At 43.7% G+C, this 22,243-nt stretch overlaps 1 protein-coding gene across 1 annotated transcript in view; it reads right to left on the bottom strand.

Moving 5' to 3' along the window:
- Positions 1-22,243, bottom strand: part of SLIT1 (slit guidance ligand 1) — a 166,019-nt gene that overhangs the window by 34,289 nt on the left and 109,487 nt on the right. Inside the window, exons 5-9 of the mRNA XM_054982497.1 lie at positions 6,048-6,119; positions 5,580-5,651; positions 4,048-4,119; positions 3,389-3,552; positions 995-1,142 (exon numbers count right to left, since the gene is read on the bottom strand). Of these exons, the coding sequence (XP_054838472.1) occupies positions 995-1,142; positions 3,389-3,552; positions 4,048-4,119; positions 5,580-5,651; positions 6,048-6,119 (528 nt within the window). The remainder of the gene's footprint in view (positions 1-994; positions 1,143-3,388; positions 3,553-4,047; positions 4,120-5,579; positions 5,652-6,047; positions 6,120-22,243) is intronic.

Below are 22,243 nucleotides of genomic sequence, written 5' to 3'. Positions count from 1 at the left end.
AACGCATATCAGGCATTTTTTCTCCCCATCACCACAAGCCTTAGATTTGCCATGGCACAGAGAAAATCTCTCCGTCTACAGGATGAGTCACTTTGTATTAGTACCTTGTTACATGGAGGCAGACATCATGAAACGCAATTTAAATTTCCTCCATGGGACTTCTCTTTTGTAAATATGAACCAGTTCTATTGGCTTGAAATCAATAGAATTAAGGCATTATTTCAGATAAACCACTGTGGTTTTGGTTGCCACTATGCATACAGGATCCCCAAGGAATTTTCTAAGATGTCCAAAGTACCACTGATTTTGTGGCCATCAAGATTTTGCCAAGCTAAAGGGGTCAGGTCTCAGGCCTCAGTCTCTATCCAGCACTGGACCTCTTCACACCCCGCCTAGATCCTTGGAGATCATACCACATTTTGACTTCAAAATTCACTACCCTGTGGGTAGAAATGGCAGCCTGTACACTACTTAAAGCACTCTGTTTCTAAATACTCTGCCTTATTTGTATATGACAACTTAGTAAAGATATTCAATACGTGTATGTATATTTTTAAGTTCACACTGAACTAGACTAACAGTGAAATCCTAAGCAGACTTACTCCAGTCTAAGCCCATTGATTTCGATGGGCTTAGATTGGAGTAACTCTGTTTAGAATTTCACTGTAAGTTGTCCACATTCTCTCAGTAGGGAAACAGGCCCATTGCTAATTCTGAAGACTGATTTCCTCCCTGTCCCTGGTATGAAGAATTACTGACCTGAGCAGTGCCTGGTAGCCATTGAGGAAACTGGGAGGGGGTACCTACAGTCACCTCTACCTAGGGCTTAGTGTTGCCCTGTGACATTCATAGGGCATGATTAGTAGTGCCTACGTTTCAAATCAGTATCATAGTCTTAATACAGAATATTCATGCTGAGCAGTTTCTGTTAGGAAGGGCCCTTGTGCTTCAGTCATGTCTTCCTCCCCATCCTCCCCATGCTATTCCTACTCACATCTCTGTCATGGTCTCAGGCAAATTGGCTGGGATGGCTGTCAGCCCCTTGCCACGACAGTCCACGATGCCGTTGCTGCAGGTACACATGGCAGGGCAGGAACCAGATGAAAAACTGCAGATTTGGGCCCTTGCAGCATCATTCTGGCCTGAAAAGAAAGGGGAGCATTGCAGATACTTAGTTACCCCTCTCTTTGCCTACGATGACCCAGCCCTGCCCTTGGCACTGCAAACACATCAATAGCTGGCTGCCTACTCTTTGCTTTAGGGAAACTGTTGCCAGGATCATTCTGCCTCCATTTCGTGACCCTGGTCTTTACCCCTCATTGGACCATGACTAGTCCACATGACTAGTCCACATGAGGAGCTGCTGTCTCAGACAAGTCTAGCGCACTACGGTCTGAATCACAGTCAGAAGTGGCGTGTGAGACAAAGAAGGTTAGGTTGGCTAGGAGAAAAGCAGGAATGGGTTGCATGTGCATAACTGAGTTTCAATAACGTAATATAATTGCCAACTACCTCAGCCTTGAAAAGGTGCAGCCATGGCACAAAAGGACAAGCCTAAAGAGACGACTCAATCAGGCCTGGCCAGCAAAATGGTTATTACTGCATGCCATTTCAATCAAACCAAAGTAGCTGTCTGCTCTCAGCCTAGCCTAACAGAAAAGACCTCTGGAGATCTCAGCCTGTAACTGAAGCATGCTATTCCAATGACGTTGTTCCTGTCATGTGGAAAGCCCTCTGCTTTGAAAGCCACCCCCAAACTCACCTCCTCCTCTCCACCTCTAGCCTCCCTCCTCCCTCGGCCAGCACAGAGGCTTGCTCCAGACATCCCTGTCTCCCTCCAGCCCTTTGCATCCCGATTGGCTTGTCATTCCCAGTCCTGCTCCACATGCTCTCTCTTCTGTGTCTCTTTGGATTACTACCCCAACCATTGCCAGGATTCTGAGCATGGCACCCTTGTTGAGCAGTTCCTCTGGAACTCATAAACTTTGGGTTGATGTCCATTTGGATCACTGGATTCCTGGACACTCGTAAGCCACCCCCAATGACATCCCCATACAGAAAAGGATAAGTAACCTCTCCCCCCATTTTCCTTATCAGCCCTTCTCTTTTCTCCCCCTCTTCAAGCCTTTATTCTTTGAGATTCAGATCACAGAATATGGATAAATATTGTGCAAGCACTGGGAACAAGTACAGGTATCTATGTGCTTCTTAGTATTTTGGTGCGCTAAACATACTTGAATATTACTCTGACTGCTTCATTGTGGAATGGAATGGTCTGCTTCCCCCGTGATATCTGTGTGTGTTAGTTTAGTCACACAGGGTGGAGTCCCTATTTAGTACTGTTTATTGGCTAGAAGTATAGACTACACAAGCTCCCTTGTTCTGGAAGGAGTTGCTTCCTCCCTCTATCTCCTTGCTAATGAATGGATGTTGTTTTGAGCACACCTGTCTCTGCAGTATGAACCTAAGAGCAGGAACTTGAGTACTTGAATCCTGATTAACATTACAGATTGTACACTGATTTCCCTCCACAACCTTTCTATGATTATTCTGCCAAATCTTAGTCTCCCTTACACTGAACCTCCATCATATTGTCAAAGAAGATCCTTACATTACAATTTGGTGGTGCAATCCTCAGCAGAGTTTATAAGCCCATTGACTTCAGTGATTTAAAAAGGTGTTGCTCTGTTTAGGATTGCAACTTAATTATTCAAGTCAGTAAAGATAACAGACTGACACTACAATCCTGTACAGAATTACTCCAATGTGTGCCAATTGCTATCAATGGGATTAGATTGGAGCAACTCAATGCAAGATGGCAATGTGAGTGTGCAAATGAAGATGGGAAGAGTTAGTACAAAAACTGGCATGAGAGAGGAAGGGGCACATATGACATTCAACATGGCCAAGAAGGGAAGATGACAGTGCATAGAGAGCATGGGTGGGGAAACAAGACAAAGCAGATTTCAGAAAACAAATTCCTGCACCACCAGTTTGACAGTTACACACAGCCAGAAATACAAAAGGTAGGACAAGAGTTTTAAAAGCAGTCAATTTTCGTAACATCGAAGAGGAAGTTCTGCTGCACTTAATGTGGAGTCAAGCAACTATCATTGTTGTAGGAATAGGAAGGGAAAGAGAGAAAGACAGGAGAGAAACTGAGACCAGCCTTTCATGGTAAGAGGGGCAGTGTGTTTGTTGGCAACACCAATGACCAAGGGATCATTAACCCTTTGGTCCCAGTGCTGATGTGCTGGATCTGGGGGCAACGGGGACCAGTTTCTGGTGGTTTGGGAATTCTGAGAAACAGGTCTGCACCAGGCTATCAGGGATGCCCTCTCCACTGCCCTCATGTGCAGCTCCCCCAGCCCCCCTCAATGTTGCTGACCTGAGCAGCTGAATTCATTCTTCTGGATCTCTGCTACATTGAGGCCACGTAGAGGAGCTGGACCAGCACACTGTGTGAACAGCCCAATGGTGGGGCGCTGACGCAGCCACTGGGAAAGCCAGCCCAAGTGGCAATCGCAGAACAGCTGGTTGGAGTGCAAGCGGCTGGAGGGTGGGAAGGTAGGGCAAAAAAAGGCAAAGAAAGTCAATTGCCATCTGCCTTCCCTGCTCATTTGGGATGGAGGTGTGGGAGAGACTCCCTGAGAAGGAGTGGCTGGAGCCACAGGGATATGCAGCACTCGGCAATTCATGGATGGGGTTGCTTTACCCAGATTCTTGCCTGTGCAATGCTAATGCCAGCCCCGCTCCCTTTCCTTCCACAAGTTGTGGCTCTTTTTGCTTTTGGAAGGGATCTTCCCATATCTCCATACAAGGAAGGCCTCAGTTACATGGGCTCTTGACACTTTGCTGGGTCCCGCCCCCCTTATAACTACATTAAAGCCAGGAAGGCAGGCCTTACAGGGTCTGAAAGTGTCTCAGACAGTAGTCACCCAAATCCCCTGATAGCTCCCAGACCCCTGTAGCCTATAGCTTACAAAGCCTCCTGTCTTCCATTCTCTACCCCACCCCACCCCTTGAACTGCTTCTTCATGTGCTCACAAGGTGCGGAGTTTGGGCATGTGGTTGAAGCTGGAGATGGGGATGGTGCTGATGTTGTTGTTGTTCAGAGTCCTGCAGGAAGGAAGAAGAAGAGCATCAGTGAGAGTCTGAGATAAATACATCATCTGGCTAGCAGCACATAAACACACATGGACACATTTTCAGATTGGCAGCAGATCTTCTTCATAAAACCTCAGCTCAGTGTAGCAAAAAGAAGCAGACTAAAAAGGACAAAAATGGATTAAGGACGAAGGATAAAAATGAACCCCAAAATGGATTAAGAACCAGGAAGTTTAAAGAAATTATAAATGGTCATATAAATTATATAAGCATTGGTTCTTCTTGGACCAGAATAGGAAGGTAATTTGTATTAATTGGGCAGCATTATTACATATAATTTAATTTATGCGATTTGGGTTTTTTTCAAAATTTTGTTATTAGAATGTTCTTAAAATATCTTTTTCAAGTATACAATTGAATTACTGCTCAAGACACATGTGCCTGATTAGGGCAGAAGATTATTCCAAATGAGGCTTTTTAAGCACTTCTCTGCCTTGAATTATTGATATTAATTGGAAGTAAGTTTTTCTCAATATTTTTTTGCGAGAAAAATACAATTTTATGTTATAATAGTATAAGTATTGCACCAAATGTAATAATCAATACTTTTTCTTTTTTCTTTCCTTCCTTTCTAGCATAATTCCAACTTGGTACTATATTGAGTATATTAATTACTATTATATTATTGCATTGTCTGGCATTACTGTGTAATAACTATGCTTGACAACTGAAGAAGGCCACATGATCAAAACACGTTTGGTCAGGGTTGCATAAGGTTCTTGTTTGAGTTTTTTGTATGATTTAAAATTGAATTGAGGCTTATTTGGGCCTGTAATAGTTTTTATATTATCCTGAAATAAATACATGTATTTCTGTATATTGATATATACAAATATATTCCTATATTTAGTCATTTTATTACTTGGCCCTTTGACTGGGATTTCTTTGACCATTCTGGTTCTTAATGCAAAAGGAACCAGCATGCCTCTCAAAGACTCTTGCACAAGCTCAAGTCTGCCCCACCCCAACAACAAGGGGAAGGACAGAGAAACAGGTGGAAGCAAAGGGCACCCCACGGCCGGAAGCAGCTTCACTAACAGGCCTGCTGGGAAGCGCCCACAGGACCCCTCTCTGGGATTTCTTCACTGGAAAACATCTTCCCAATCCCCATTCCCCTCAAGTTTAGGAGTAAGGCAACCAGTAAGCCCCAAGACCAGCCTTCATTGTAGCATGAGAAGAGCACTGGGCTTTGGGTTTCCAATTGACTGTTTTTGAGTCAGCTCCGTGAGGGATATTGGTTTATTTTTACAACCTGGGTCTTCAACCCCATCTTGACTCTGGACCATGCTCCCACCCTTTGAGCTGGCCATTGTCACAGATAACATTTATACATGAAAGACAGGCAAATTCACAGAGTCTTCTTTCAGCCCATTGAAACAAACCTCCTGCAAACCTCTCCCAGGAACACTTACAAAACTTCCAGGCCACGGAGAGCACGGAAGGCTCCTTCCTCAATGCAACTGATGTGATTCTTGTCCAATTGCCTGTGCAACAGAACAGCAGATTACTACAGATCCACACCTTGGAGGCTCCACACAGACTAACCTGGTTGCGTTAAAGGAGACGTAAAGGGACACAAGAATGCTGTGGATTAAGGATAACAAACACTGCAGACCTGGAAGAGCCAATGGAAAGATGGGTAGTGTAGAATGTGATTTGGAGGTGCAATGATGCCCATAAGCATTGCATAGTATTTGCAGAACATGATCCCACTGCTTTTATCCTACTAACATTAGGTGTTGTGGAAGGAAGTTTGTGGAATCACCATCGGCACCAGGCACTTGGTCTGGCCCTAAGAGTTCAGTATGCATTTGTGATATACAATGACAAGATTTCCTGGCTCCTGCTACCACTGTAACATGTTAGGCTAGGTCACTCACAGATTCTTTAGGTCAGTTGCTCCACGAAATGCCTTTCTGGGCACAGCCTGGAGGAGATTCTCACTCAGGTCTCTGCATAAAAGAAGTTCAAAAGAAGAAGCTGTCAATAAAAGGGTATGGAAGAGCTGGTGTTGTAGTAGTTAGGGCGCCAGACTGGCTTCTGGGAGATTAGGATTCTAATCTCCACTCACACACACACACACACACACTCACAAGCAAAGAGAGCTCCATAGCTTTCTCTTCTGGATGGCAAGCCCTTTAAAAAAAGAACCGTCTACAACATGGTTCAGTAGAGTTTATTCCTATCCAGCAGGGGGAAGCAGAGACTTTTCCATTGTTGGCTCCTTTATCACCTGTTCCTTTATTCCCTTATCCTGTCCTCTTAACCAAGACCTTTGAGACAGAACAGCACTTAGCCCAGGGCACTCTGCAGGGGGGTGTCCTGTCTACTTCCTCGTTCTGTCTGCTACCAACCAACCTCTACTGCTAAACAGCATCATTAAAAAGCCTTCTTAATAAGTGCCCAGCACTCCTTTAAACTGTATTACTGCAGAGGGCTGCTGTTCAGCTACCGTCCCTGGAGATAATGTTTCTCAAAATTCTCCAAAGCATCTTCCTTCAGCTCCCCTTTACCAGCTCACCCCTCTGCTGCTCTGAAGGGGATGTACTCCTGTCCCTTCTGCCCTGTTCGGGGATCCTGCTTTCCCAGGGCATTACCTATTCCTACTATGAATGTATTTTATCATTTGCAGCAACAACAGCAGTATATCTGGAAATAAGAATATAAAGCCTCAGCAGGATAACCATCTTGTTAGGACTGACCTCATGAAATTGTTTCTTAAATCCTTGCTTACAATTCCACGGTGTACAACACCCCTCCCTTCCCCCATTTCAACACTGATCAAAAGAATTACACAACAAATTAAAACACTACTTCAATTAACTTGCTTGGATCTCTTGCTGACAAAAACTGCTTTGCCTAAAAGTGTGAGTGCATTCCCCCTGTCACCTCTTTAATCTACATCACTTTGCCAACAATTTTATTACAAAATTAGGACTGCTCCTAGTCAAGTTCTCTTCTGTAAGAATCAGAGCAGGAAATTCTCAATTGGTCCTTAGTTGTAGATTAATTGCTTCCAAAAGACCAGTTACAATTCTGAAAGATATCCAAAGAGGTAGACAAAACCTTGAGGCATATCAAGGGTAATTACCCTGACTACAGAAGACTTGTCTCCCGTGTCAAATTCCTCTCAGACTACACATCAGGTACTGCATAACCAGCCCCCCTACTCCCAGTAGGTCACAGGTCAGTAGCATTTTAAGGCTTAGAAGAGGTGCAGAACAAACTCAGAACTATCCTGGTAAAACTTCTAAGTAGATTTACAGTGCAATCAAATGCAGAGTTACACCCTTCAAAGCCCATTTGACTTAGGATTGCACAGCTAAACAACTGTAGCATATTAATCAAACACTTAAAAATACAAATACATGCAAAGTATTGATTTAGCCATTCTTAGAAGGCACTATATCAATCCACACAAAGCTTGATAATGACTGTATAAGAATGGCTGGGACTATAGATGTGGTGGCAGACCTGGATTTGGGAGCCCAGCTCACCACTGAACCTGGTGGAGACAAAGCAGTAAGGGAAGAAAACAATACAATAAAATGACAGGTGAGAAGGAGTCCCTTTTTCTTTTGCACCACCTCTTCTATTTGCTATTCTCTATAATGTGGCAAACGCATGAAATTCTAGCTATGGGGAAACTTGGCAAAGAGGATTGCTGGAGAAAATGGATATGGTTAAGCACCATCCTTTGAGTATGTTTCTCCACTGCAAATAATTGCAACACCCTACCACGTCACAGCCGTTTCGCAGCAATCTGGAATCCCAGGTCTGGCATGTCATCCATTGAATATGTTTGACCAGAATCAAGATTAAAAAACCCAGAACAGAAGTAAAGTTTGCTTCTGACTTCAGTCTTGAGAGCATGGCATGAATGGCATCTATTCAGCTGATAAGCAAGCAAATACAAATTCTTTAACACATCCCTTTTTAAAGGTCAAACCAACAAACCATTACCCAGTTGTGATGGTCCATGTGAGAATTAATGAACAGCCATGAACTCAGCACATAAGGGCTGACTATGAAGCCCTGGGGAGGAATGGGGGCACAGGTGGTATTCTCTTCAATCCTGCCAGCCAGAGGAACAGGAATGCAACAGGAAGGGAGGGAAGGACGAGCAGGATTGTGGTCGGCCTAACCAAAGAGATGAGGTAGATTCTGCCCTCGAGAGTGGCTTAATAGGGTATCCAAGAAACATGACCTTGTAGTTATGGGAGACTTCAACTTCCCTGATGTGTGCTGGGAGATCAACTCTGCTATGTGTCCAGGGCCACTTCCCGACCTGCCTGGCCGACAACTTGCTTTCTCAAATAGTGGAGGAAGCAATGAGAGGCTCAGTCATACTGGACTTCATATTAGCCAACAAGAAAGAGTTGATTGATGGGGTAAAAGTGGTGGGAACCTTAGGGAGAAGTGATCACATCCTCCTAGAATTCCTTTTGCTGTGGGGTACCAAGGGAGTTTGTAGCCAAACACGCAGGTTAGATTTTGGTAGGGCAAACTTTAATAAACTTAAGAGATATGATGAGAGCTATTCCATCAACAAGAATGCTGGGAGGCAAAGGAGGGTGGGCTCTCCTAAAAGAAGAGCTCTTGCAGGCTCAAGCTATCACCACTCCAGCTGGATAGAAATGTGGCAGAGCAGCTAAGAAGCCAATGTGGATGAACAAAGAGCTCTGTGATGAGCTAAGGAGGAAAAGGGAGATATTCAAGAAACGGAGGGAAGGAAATGCATCCAAAGAAATGTAGCTAAGGGTAGTTAGGCACTGTAGAGCAGCTGTCAGAGAGGCCAAAGCTCAGAATGATCTAAGACTGTTGTGACAAGGCCCAGAAGGGCTTGCCACAACAAAAAGATGTTCTTCAGATACACGAGGAGCAAATGGAAGGAGAAGTGTGTGATACCCCCATTGCTGGGTGAAAATGGAGAAACTCTGACAGAGGACAGAGAGAAGGCAAAAAGGCTGAATGCATACTTTGCCTCAGTTTTCTCTTTGAAGTAGAAAACCGGCCCACCTAAAGATGGTTGTAGGCAAAGCATGGCTTCTGGGCTGCTGGTTGACATGGGAAGAGAAACTGTGGAGAAGCAGCTTGCTGCTCTGGATGTGTACAAATCCCTGGGGCCAGAGGGGTGCATCTGAGAGTGCTTAACGAATTTTTGAAAGAGCTAGTAGACTCTTTGTCAATCATATTCCAGGCCCCTTGGAGGACAGATAATGTGCCGGAATACTGGAGGAGAGCAAATGCCATCCCAAGCTTCAAGAAAGGGGAAAAGAATGATCCTTGGTACTGGCCAGTCAGCCGGACCTCTGTCCTAGGGAAGATAATGGAACAAATATTAAAGGCATTAATCTGCAAGCATCAGACAGACAACATGGTGATACAGAGACGTCAGCACGGATTTGTGCCCACCAGGTCATGCCAGACCAACCTCATCTCCTTCTATGACTGAGAGCCAAACTACAAGTGACGTCTTACACAGGTTGGACACTAGTCGGCTTTCCTCAAGTTTTGATGGGAAATGTAGGCGTCCTGGTTTTACATCTTGGCTCTCCATTACAGCTGCAAGACCAGGATGCCTACATTTCCCATCAAAACTTGAGGGAAGCCGACTAGTGTCCAACCTGTGTAAGACGTCACTTGTAGTTTGGCTCTGAGTAACAGGCTTACTAGATCACGGGAATGCTGTCAGTGTAGTTTATTTACATTTCAGTAAAGCTTTTGTCGAGGTTCTTTATGATGTTCTGATGGTAAACTGGTGGACTTTGGACTGGGCTCTAGGATGATAAGATGGATTGGGAACTGGCTGGATAACCACATCCAAACGGGAGTTGTCAATGGCATCATGTTTAATTGGAGGGCGGTGTCCAGTGGAGTGCCACATGGCTTGGTCCTGAGCCCAGTGCTTTTTAATATTTTTATAAATGACCTGGACAAGGGTGTGAAGGGATTATTCATTACATTTGCAGAGAACTCCAAACTGGGTGGAGCAGCAAACATCCTTGAATACAAGGATAGAATTCAATATCTGAACACACTAGGAAAGTGTACAGATTTGAATAAGATGCAATTTAACATGGATAAGTGCCAAGTTCTCTACCTGGGTAACAAAAATGCAAAACATGCATTCTGGATGAAGGATACACTTCTGGATACCAGTGTGTGAACAAGATCTTGGGATATGGGTGGATAGGAAGCGAAATATGACCACTCGGTGTGATGCAGCAGCAAAAAAGGTGAACACAGTCTTAAGGTGTATTAACAAAAGCATAACTTCCAAATCACAGTATGTCAGTGTCCCACCATATACCGCGTTTGTCACCTGAAGTATTGTGTGTAGTTCTGGACACTTTACTTCAAACAGGATGTGGACAAATTGGAATGGATGCAGAGGAGACCAACCAGGATGGTTAGGGGTCTGGAGATGAATCCCTACGAGGAAAGACTGAGGGACCTGGAAATGTTCAGTTTGGAGAAGAGGAGTTAAGGGGAGAAGTATTTAAAAGGCTGTCACATAGAGGAGTGAAGGGAGCTGTTCCTGTTGGCAACAGAGGATAGGACTCAAAACAGTGGCTTTAAACTACAGGAGGGAAGGTACTGGCTGGATGTTAGGAAAAGTTTCTTCACGTTTAACAGTAATTCAGCAGCAGAATTGGCTGGCTAGGGATGTGGTAGGTTCCCTCTCACTGGCAGTCTTCAAGGAGAGGCTGGATGAATACTTGTCAGGGATGCTTCAGGCTGTTCCTGCACTGGGTAGGGTGTTGGACTAGATGATTGGTAAGACCCCTTCCAATTCTATAATTCTATGATTCTATTATTTCTCAGTTCATTTCTATTCACTTTCAATTCTTTCTTCCCCCATTTTTTTACCCTCAGTCAAGAGGACTAGCAGCTTGCTGTATGGATGCTAAACCAGAACAAGATTTTTGAAAGAAGTGACCAACTTCCCCAGGTTTTGGAGTTTTCATTCCCTTTCCCACCAGGGAGGCAGCTTCCTTGAAGAAGAGAGGAGTAAGAGTGATGATGAAAGTTCTCTGCTCTCCTCCTTTGTACAGATTTGTTTTCATTTAGTGTCATGGTAAATGCCAGAAACATTAATCTGCCAAGATATGAATTATTCTAGCCTTGATGATTAACAGCTTTCAGGCAACCACTCTGGCTTTTGAAGAATGATCTGACCCATCCAGCAATCCATTCATGCCAACTCAAATAAATTGCAAGACATGCAGCTTTATTATAGCAAGAGAGATCATCATATAGTGAGTGAGAAACAAGGGGAGCAGATGGCTAAGAAGACAGACCACCCAGGACTCTTAAGAGTAACATACACTGTTTGTTTATTTAGATATTTATACCTCACTTTTCTCCCTAGTGGGAACTGAAAGTGGCTTAGAGTGTAGTTCTCCCTTCCTCCATTTTACCCTCACAACAACCCCTCCGTGAGACAGGATAAGCTGACCGAGTGCCTGGTCCAAGGTAACAAACAAAGAGTTCACGGCAGAGTTGGGATCCAAACCTGAGTCTCCCAGAAGAACCTAATCAGACATTCTACCACTATACCATCACGCCGGTAGTGAAGAGGCAGAGCAATAACTCCCAGAATACTAGGATCAGGAAGACTGTATCAGTCCCCTCTAGATTTCTTGGTACCTTATACTATGATCTCATTTTTAATTAAATGTCCTGTGATTGTAACACAAATCAAATATGAGATTTTTGGAAGTAAATATTCTTACTATACTTTTAATTGCTCAATATTAAAGGGGGCCCCAACTGTAATAATAAACTGTAATTGAGTCTGCCAACGTAACGGGCTGTGGCTTTTTGTTGTTCCATAAAATGATCCTCTTTTCTCTCCTCTCCTTTCTTGCAATGGTCTCTTGCCTTCTCTGCCTGTTTTGCTTCTCCATCAGCTGACCTGCTCCAATATCATGGGGACACAGGAAAGGATTTCCTATACTGAGCAGGGAGTTGAACTGGATGGCCAGAAAGGCATCTTCCTGCTTTAGAACTGTATTCAATCGGGCATTATTAATCAGAGGTTAATAAATAAATTAATCCAAGAGTGCTCTTGCAGTACCATAAAGCCTTGGCAATCTAGACCTAGACAGCTGAAAACTGAAGAAATCTTCTTACTGGAACTTCAAAGTACCTGAGCAACTTCTGTTAAAGCTGGGCATGGGTGGTATGACCTTTTGAATGACTCCTTGCTGATGCGGAGCACATGAGAGGTTTCGGAGCCTTGCAATGAAAAAGGAAATAGAAACTTTTTGCTCTTTATGTACGTAATACAATCTGGTTCTGCTACCTTAGGTAAATTGATAAGGATCATTACTACCCTTGTATAATGGGCAACAGCAGGGCTTTTTAGTGAATCTGATTCTATAGGAAACTAGGTGTAGTACATAAATACACATGCATGTATGAATAAACATGACTACACATAATTAAGTAGTATGGTACATGACTCATGAGTACTATTAACCCACACTTGAATCCTTCTAAGAAAACTAAAGGAAAGAGTTAGTATACTTTTGGGGCACGGATAAACATCCCCCTAGAGACCACATGCTTACTCTTTAAATAATGCTGTATCTAAAAATACACTCAGATCTGATCTCATCTCTCTTTGGGGACCAAACAACATGTCTGTGTTTTTCATTAGTTGAGTCCAGATTTCCAGTACCCAACTCATGTTCCCTGCAGCCACACAGCAGCTGCAGGAAATTGCTTTTTTTAAAAAGGGAGACAGCCCAAATGGGCTTTGAATGCCACCACAGGTAGAAGAAAGGCATAAAATGAAAAACAGTGGAGGGGAGCACCTCCTCCCCCGCAGTGGCATTTTGACCCCATTTGGGTTCTTTTTTATAGAAGCCATTCCCTGCAGCTGCTGTGTGGCTGCTGGGAGCACTGAGTCTGGGGAACCCAGGCCCAACTTATTAACTTGTTAAAAGCACAGTAGTTTGGCCCTGAGATTATCCTCTCATAAATTTTGAACTGATGATGGTTTACTCTTCCAAAATCATCTGGAAACAAAATTGAATCTGGGGTTGTATATGGCACTTAATACATATAGCGTGATACTTTCCAAAAAAATTCAGCAATCCTCATGAGACTACCATACGTTTATTCAGAAGTAAGACCCATTCAGCAAAGATTCTACTTCTACCTGCAATTTTCCTTTTGTTCCTTTTGTTTTAGAGTATTCTTGATCTTTGCATGACCAGCCAAAGCATTAATGAATTTGTCATTGTTTAGGAAGGCAAAGATGTTGCTCTTCTTCTTTTTTTGGTTATTCTAATTTCACTATAATGTTATAGAATCTGAACAAATAAGATGAAAAAAGGAGTGTGTCTGCCTGCGATATAAAAAGCGATACTCGGGTTGCTGTCCTAAGCAGGTCTACTCTGAAGTATGTCCAATATTATTCAATGTGGTGCTTATTCCCAGGGAAGTATTTGGATTGCAGCCTTACTGCCCCCCACCCCATCCTACCAAAAAACCAAGAACTGATCATTAACAATTAATTTCATCTGGCAGAGAGAGAGAGAACAGATACAGTCAGAAAGGCATACAGAAAGGTCTGACTTCTGCAAACTACCCAGGAATGCACCTAAGCCACACTTTGGCATAACTTGGGGGGGAGAAGCTGGGACATCTAGGGATACGCTGATATACTACCCTGCCAACAACCTGGTGTTAATCTGACGCAACTGTTCCAGTGCAGGAGCCAAAAATGGGCAAACAGAAGAATGCCGAGAGAGGAGTAGGGCTTAGTTAGTACCCTAAGTTCCCTCAATCTATATAAAAATAATAATTAAAAAAGTTCCCTCAATCTATGTCCTGCCCCTGGTTCCATTGTAAATCTATGCAGATATGAATATAATCCTTAGTATAAACACTTCCACTGAACTCAAAGGGGGCAAAAAACAAATCCCCCACGGTGAAGCTTAGGATGCCAATGAAGTATGCAATCAGTCACTGCTCTCCTAAGGACTATATACACCCCAGCCAGGATGCTCATATCTCAAGTGACGGAAAGTTTAGAGAAAAAGAGAAAAAGACACTTCACACGAACAATCAAGGATGAGAACAAATATTGTTACACTATATCAATAAAACTGCCCTGCTCAGAGCTTGTTACAGATACTCCATCTCTAGACACAAACTCTGACCTCACCCGGGTCTTCCAACTTGGGATGCAAAGACAATATAGCCCACACAGGTAAGCTTTGGATGAGATAAGGTATGAAAATGAGCTAGCAGATCTGAAAGCTAAAGAATTTTCTGCCTCCAAAGTAACAAAAGAAAAATGTGATACATTTGATACTAAGAGTAAGAAAAAGGAACATGAAAGGCATAAAATAGATGTAAAGGAACTGCAAGATATTAAAAAGGAAATTCAGAATTTGGAAAAGGAATAAATGTCTCCATAGTTCTAGGGAAATTAATGAAAGTGTTTGGGATTCTGTATTGCATTCAGACTGTTTGGGTCCTTTTCAACCTGGATCCAAAACTGGCTACAGGACTGAAATAGCTACAGTGAACGACCTATACTGGAAGATGGATGGGAGAGTGCTACCATGTTGATCCTCCTGGACATCTTAGCAGTGAATGCTGACCATTAGTCATGGTATCCTTCTGGACTACCTTTCAGGATTGGGACTGGGAGGCAGCGTTCTGCAGTGGTTTCAATCCTACCTGGAAGGTAGGTTTCAGAGCATGGTGCTGGGTGACTGCTGCTTGGCCCCTTGGCCCTTGGGGTCCCACAAGGTTCCATCTTGTCCCCCATGCTTCTTAGCATCAATATGAGACTGCTGGGAGAAGCTGAGAGATTTAGGCTCCGTTGTCACCCATATGCAGATGACACTCACCTGCCTTTTGTGCTTCCAGTGGATTCTGGGGAGGATGTGGAAACCACAAACCATTGCCTGGAGACAGTTTTGGGATGGATAATGGCTTACAAACTGAAATGACCACAAAAAGAAGTACTGCTGTTGGACAGAAGAAATGACCCAGGAACAGAGATGTTTCCTGTTCTTGATGGGGTTGGATTCCCTCTAAAGGAGCAGGTTTATAAACTGGAGGTGCCTTTTCTGGACAAAAAAAAAATCTTGTAACTGTAGTGCATTCCCTGGTGACATCTAGGTTAGACTACCGAAATGTGGTGTATGAGAGGCTGCCTTGAAAAGTGCTCAAAAGCTACCGCCATAATGCTAACTGGAGTAGACCAGAGAGACCGTATCACTTCAGTCTTGATGCATTTACACTGGCTCCCATCAGATTTCAGGCCCAATTCAAGTCCTGGTATTGACATTTAAAGCCCTAAATCCCTCTCCAGGAAGATTCGTCCATCTCCTCAATCATTGTCTTCCACCAATGGGTGAAGATTTACCTGTTTCATTTGGCATTCTCTAACTGACTCTCCTTCCTTTTTATGAGTTTTGTTTAGTTGTTGGTTTTTATTGTTTTATAAAATTAACATGTATTTTTAAAACACAGCCCTAGGGACCCTAAATTGTATGTGTGTGGGGGGGGGGGAGGCAGCATGAAAATGTTGTAAGTAAATAAATGTAAAACTTTTGCCCCATACTGCCCAAGGAAAAAAATAGTGTTGGCCATAACTGATGGGTTCATAAAGTGGGTGGACGCTATCCCTGTAAAGTGCAGCACAGCTCTGATTACAGCTAAAAACTTTTTGATGATGTGCTGATTAGATTCAGAATGCCCTATCGTTTACAGAAGGGATCACATTTCACCAAAGGATTAGAGCTGGCTTGGAGCCAAATTCTGGGCATTAAAGAGAAAAGTTTCATATTTCACATCATCCACAAAGTTCTGGATTAGTAGAACAGTATGCACAAACTGTATAATAAATAATCTTTTCATAAAATTGTCCAAGTCAGCTGAAAGATTGGGATATGTAGTCCCTGCTCTTTTGATGGCTTTAAGGGGATCTCATAATTCAATGGATTTTTCATCACATGCACGCTTGAATAATAGTGACATGAAGCAACAGGAAAGCAAGGAAGGGGATTTGATTGCTGCAAATGTCTCCCCATCCCTGTAACGCGTACTTGCTGTGTATTGGCTCAGCAACTCTTCCTTCCTCAGCAGTTGCTGGCAGTATCACCCACAAGCTCATCCTGCACAGTGCAGAGCACCCCCTCACACTCACACACACTGACAAGACATCACCTCTTCCTTCTGTTTTGCTACTGATCTTGTTGACAGCTTCCTTCTTGGTGAGATTTGAACCTTCTCATTCCTGTTTCTCACATGAAGGCTTTCCCTTAGTAAGTTGTTTGGTGGGGGGCGGGAAGGAATGTTTTATGTGAATGTTATCTTGTTCTACTTTCAGTTCCTCTTGCCATGCAAAAAGCTGTTCCTTGGGGTAGCAGTCTCACACAACCATGTGAGCCTTTGGATGGGAGAGAAGCCTTTTCATGGCTTCTTCTGCTAAGTGAGCTGAGGTGGTATCTAATCATACATTATTTATTTAAAGTATTTATAAGCCACCTTTCCTCCAAAGGTGCTCAAGGTGGCTTACAATATAAACACATATAGGAAGGGTGACCATGCTTCCTTCTCTGCATGTTCCTGACAAAAGGAAATGTATTTGCAAATGGGATGTGGAATCCTCATCTGCAGTGTTCCCATCTTTGTAGTAGTTACAGAGCTCCTATTGGGCAGGCCATGGGCTCCCTAAAGCAGACAGTATGTTTCCTATGTTCCTTCCCTTGTATTCTGTGGGTGGATAAGGGCATGGTGACATCAGGGAGGTATGTCAGCATCAGTGTATGTTGGTTTCAAATATGGCTGCCACGGGACAGGGGGAGGTCATTACTAGCATGCTGCTCAGTGATTGGTGGGTGTGGGCAGTGTCATTATAGACTCTAGTGCAGTTGCTATGGCACCAGCTCCTCGGTCTTCTTTAAAATATCTTTTTGCCTGCTAAGAGAGCACTGGGTACTGACTTGCTGTGCTGTGCCAGTGTCTGGGCCTTAGCTGCCATTAAAATAGAAGCAGAAGACAAAAATTTAAAGTGACAGCATTTCCCATAAACTTCTATAGCACCTTGACTTTTCACATGAGACAGGGTAATGCTGAACGTTATGTTTTTAAAAATGGCCACAAATCAGATCTGAAAAATGATGAGTGAACAAATGGGTAAAATATTAGAATGCAATGAGTTGTCAATGACATTGCCTTATCTCTGTCAAAACACAGTGAATGAATAAGCACAATTCCAGCCAAATTTTATTTATTTATTTAGGAATTCTGTTCAATGCTGTCTTGCCAGAGTTCTGCTCATAAAATAGCTAGTGTGGAAGCAACCCACAGTTCTGGTGCAATTAATGGTGGAAAATGCATTGTTCCCATGACTTCTTTGGTAACTTGACTTCACCAGCCCCAGATGTTAACACACCCATACCTATCAAGTTATTCTCATAGCACTTGAAACTTCTAGAAGAAAAGTCTTATGATGTTTAAACAAATGTGCTTAAGAATTTGGCATTTATGGAACATCATGGTGCAGCCAACTGTGATGAGGCTGACAGAACGCAGCCAACAGTATGATTGGGCCAGAATGAACGATTAGACTCCCTCCCTATGAACTAAGACAGAGAGAGCCAACAAGCATCCTGAACAGTCACTGATGTCTGAAGTTTGTCAGGCAGATGACTCCTTGCTGTCCAAAATGGTTAGTGTGATTTTTGAGTTCTCTTGAGCATATGAGTCTTAGAATAACATGAACCAGTTGGTTACAGATGTGAAATAGCAACAATGGTACAGATGTTGATACCTATGGAAATGGGTGATAGGGAGATGATAGGGAGATTTCATTTTGCCCAGAACACGTATCAGTTTCCTCAGAGAGAGAGAGAGAGAGAGAGAGAGAGAGAGAGAGAGAGAGAGAGAGAGAGAGAGAGAGAGAGAGTGAGGGTTGCCAGCCTCCAGGTGGTGGCTGGAGATCTCCCAGAATTACAACTGATCTCCAGGTGACAGAGATCAGTTCCTCTGAAGAAAATGGCAGTTTTGGAGGGTTCACTCTTTAGCATTATACCATTCTGAGGGCCCCTCCCCTCCCTAAACCCCACCCTCTTCAGGCTCCACCCCTAAAATCTCCAGGAATTTCCCAACCTGGACACCTGGCAATCCTAGAGAGAGTGCGTGCACATGTGCCCCTGGTTTAGAGTGGGTCAGTTCATATCATTCAAGTACTCCTTTATAAAAGGCAAGACAAGCCAGGCTGAACAGGATTCTGACTTCATCTTTTCTCTCATTCCCATTACCAACAATTCATGGCACCAGGAGTATTTCCTGCCTCAACACCCTAACCTCTTTCAGCTTTGGCCAAAGCTCCACCTCCTATGTGCTTTGGACATGAGCCACTTGGATAGCCCTGGCTGGGATGGGTGCCCTGATCACTGAAGAAAGCAAGGCCTCCTAGTGTGAGTTCCTGGCCAGCACTCAGCAAGGAATAAAGCCAAAATGTCTGACATGCATAGGACACAGCTTTCCCAGTGGGGAGCCCACTCATTCAGACAAGCCAGGCACTTAATCTCCTGCCCTATGGGCCAGGCTCAGTCTGGTGCAGGCAGGGGGGTGGGTGAGATGGTATTAGGAGGTTCACATTCTCCTGGCTAATCCCAACTTCACACTTTAACCTGATTGAGGCATGTTTGGCGAGCCAGTTCCTCATGCTGTTTGAGGGGATTACGGCTGGGCTCAGCAGGGTGATAATTGCTTCCTACTGCTCCAGCACAGCTCCCCCAACAGCCTTGCCATGGAAAATCAGGCTCCATTGTCTCTACCACCAGCGGGGAACCACTCACCCTGTGGCTGCCTGCAGTTCAGAATTCTTTCCCCAGAAGTTCCTCTGTATCCACACCACTAGGAAATAAGAGGCTTCTAAATACTTTGGCCACAGCTGCAGGATCTGCCACTGTGCCCCTCTGCATACATAATCCAGACATGGCCATCCTACTGGTACAAACAATGACACCATTGAGATCCAAGAGGAAAAAGCAGTCCAAATACCCATAATGATGTACGATTTCCCCCAGCCACCTTTTCTGTGAAACTGTCACAACAGGCTTTGCACCTGCATACAGTTCCTTTGCTAACAGGTGAGTGATAGCATTCTTGATGTTCAGCCTCTGAGTATTTCCAAAGTTACTGTGTGTGTTTGATTATGTCTCCTCCTTCGCCACACATCTCTTCCTCCCCCTTTAGCCCTCACCACTGCCCCTTTCAGATCTACCTGCTCTAGAAAGAATCAAATGGCATTCTGATTCCTCATTAATGTCTACAGTCAGCTACATCTACCTTCTCCATACCGGAGAACTCTCAGCGTGCTCTAGAGATGAAAGACTGCTGATGCAAAATGCAGTAGGAAGGGTCTCTGCTTTTAACTTCTTCAGACCTCATAGCCTCTGGCAACTCTGCTGCAATCCACTGTTGGTACTTGCCCAAACTTCCCCTGGCAAGCATAAAGAGCAGGCCTAGCAATCAGTCCATACTATATTAATTACATTTGCTAGGAGGGTTTTTGTGGCTCTAAGTCTCTTCAAACTCTAGTTCTATGCACAATGGCTTCCACTCCCATTAGATATAAGACCTAGACTAATAGCTTCTCCTACATCTGTTCTAGGCCTCCGAAGTCTCCTAACAGACCACCCATAAAAGCTTCAGTAAGTCTTCAAGATGCCACAACGATACCACTAGAATTTGCAACTAGTTCTGCCTCGACCTGAACTCTTATAGTGCCCTGACAATGTGAAATGCCCTGAACTGGGCTACTGCCGCAACTGTCAGGAATGGGAGCAGAAGAAACCCTATGGAGCCAACAGACAATACTCACGTTGAAGGGGATTCATATAACTGCTTCCACCCAGCTGGTCACCAGTTCTGCAAGCCCAGCATGCAGCACTGGAACATCCCATTCCACTCCTCCTTGCTGAAAGTGGTCAGTAATTAGCACAAGCATGGCCTCAGATTCCGCCCCCAGGAGTGACGCTTCCACAGCTGCTGACTGGCCCTGCAGTGTCTGCTGAAGGGATGCAGACAACAGCCAGTAGACAGGTAGGACTGACTGAGGGGAAATGGATCATATTTCCCCAGGGAACATTTTGCATTCATGTTCAAAGGGAGTGCATTTGGGGTTCTGTCTTGCAAAGCTGCTTTCTGCTCAGCCCAGGACACACATTTTGTATACTAGAAATGAATACTGGGGGTTAAGGCTGTCTTCTAGAACAGCACAGTTTCATAAAACATAACAGATGTCACAGAATCAACATGAATGATTTAATTCTAGTAACTTGAAACATAGATAGTAGCTTCTTAATGGGGTGGTGGAATTGTGCCATTCTGGAAGGGACACAGCAACTCTTTAAAAGAGAGCATCACACAAAGGGCCCCAGAATTTTAAGCATGAGAGTATTCTAAGTGCCCCACCAAAAAGACATCTCTCCCTGCCCCCCAACACATTAAAAACTGCCCAACCAGTAGGCACATACTTGTAAATTCAAATGCAATTTATTGCAGCCGCAGTTGCCTCCTTCCTCTCCTGCTGTGACTGAGAAGCTGAAATGTATTTAGCCCCCTGAATGTAAATGAGAGCCTTTGGTCAATTCAATCATTGTGGAATATTAGGGAAGGCTCCTATCCTCAGCCATATATTTTTCACCAGAGTAGAGAACAGCCTGGGGGGGGGGGAGAGACAAACAACAAGAACTTGAAACTTTCAAGTGCTGAAAAGAAAGCGCAATGGAATTGGTGCATTGGCAGACAACTTCCCAAGGAGAAGAAATTGAGCATTTAAGAGCAAAAGAGGCACAAGGAGAACTGACAGCTGGGAGGTGAAGCATGACACATCCCACTTGGGAGCAACAATAGGTTTGAATTGGATTAAGCTCTGCAATAAGCTGCCCAGGGAAGGGAAGGGAAAGGAAGGCCTGCGTTTACCACTATGCCCAGGCTGCAAAGCAGAACCTGCAGTGTTCCGAGGAGGGCCAAGTGTCATCAAAACCAGTTTAGAAGAAATGGGTCTAGTGTTAATTCCCTGGTCAGTATTAGCAAGGAGGTGGAGAGAATCTCATCATATATTGTAATTCTAGATCTATATGTTGTGACAGAATTTCCTGTATGGGAATTGTGGAACACACACATATAGTTTTGTTTATTATTTTAGTATTTCTCTGGACCATAGTACAACCAAACTGTACAGTGTTGAGCCTGGTAGAGTCAAAAGTTTACACTGAGGGTAGGGGAAAGCTACGCTGGAATTTCTATAATATCTTCGCAACTGGAAGACAGAACTCTACAAAACATCTTGTAGATTTCACCTATTTTCCCATTTCCAATTCTTAGTTTTTATCTCAGCTATGTGTTGAACTAACCCAACTCACTCATAATTTGAAATGGACCAGAAGCAATACTGATGGTTTCAAACCTGAGTGGACTAAGATTTATTTTCCCCTATAAAAGGTGGGATTTTCCCCATGAGATAGCAGTCCCTAGGGCAAATGGATTGCTGCATGTCTGATGTGGTGGCAAAGCAATTTTAGATAGGACAGAAATGTGAAGGAAACAGGAAACACCTCCCTTGAACTTCTTGTCTCTGTCACATCTGAAAGGAAACTATAATCTCTCTTCCCTTTTAGTGAGACGAGTGTTTGAGGCTGTGTTATACTATATTAAGTCAGATCACTGGCTCATCCACTTCAGCCCTGTGTACTCTAACAGGAAGTGGCCCTCCAAGGTCTTATGCAGAGAAAGATCTTTCCTAACACCTGCTATCTGAGACCTTTTAGCTACAGATGCCACAGACTAAACTTGGGACCTCTGCCGTTGAAGCATGTATTTGAACACTGAGCAATAGGAGTGTGCACTAAAAAATGAGTATCCAGAATACCATACATATTTAGTATTCCCAATATTGGTGTCCAAAAATACCTGTCTACTAGTATTCAGATCTGGGTTTTATTGAGAATTCTAAATATATTTGGCTCCATTATTCCCTATGGGGGGAACTTTCCAGGAGGCTGGAGGGGCCATTTTTCAAATA

This window comes from Eublepharis macularius, chromosome 6, assembly GCF_028583425.1.
Source record: "Eublepharis macularius isolate TG4126 chromosome 6, MPM_Emac_v1.0, whole genome shotgun sequence".
NCBI classification, from domain to species: Eukaryota; Metazoa; Chordata; class Lepidosauria; order Squamata; family Eublepharidae; genus Eublepharis; species Eublepharis macularius.
Note: the sequence above shows the minus strand (reverse complement) of the source record. Positions and strands in the feature narration are given on the sequence as shown.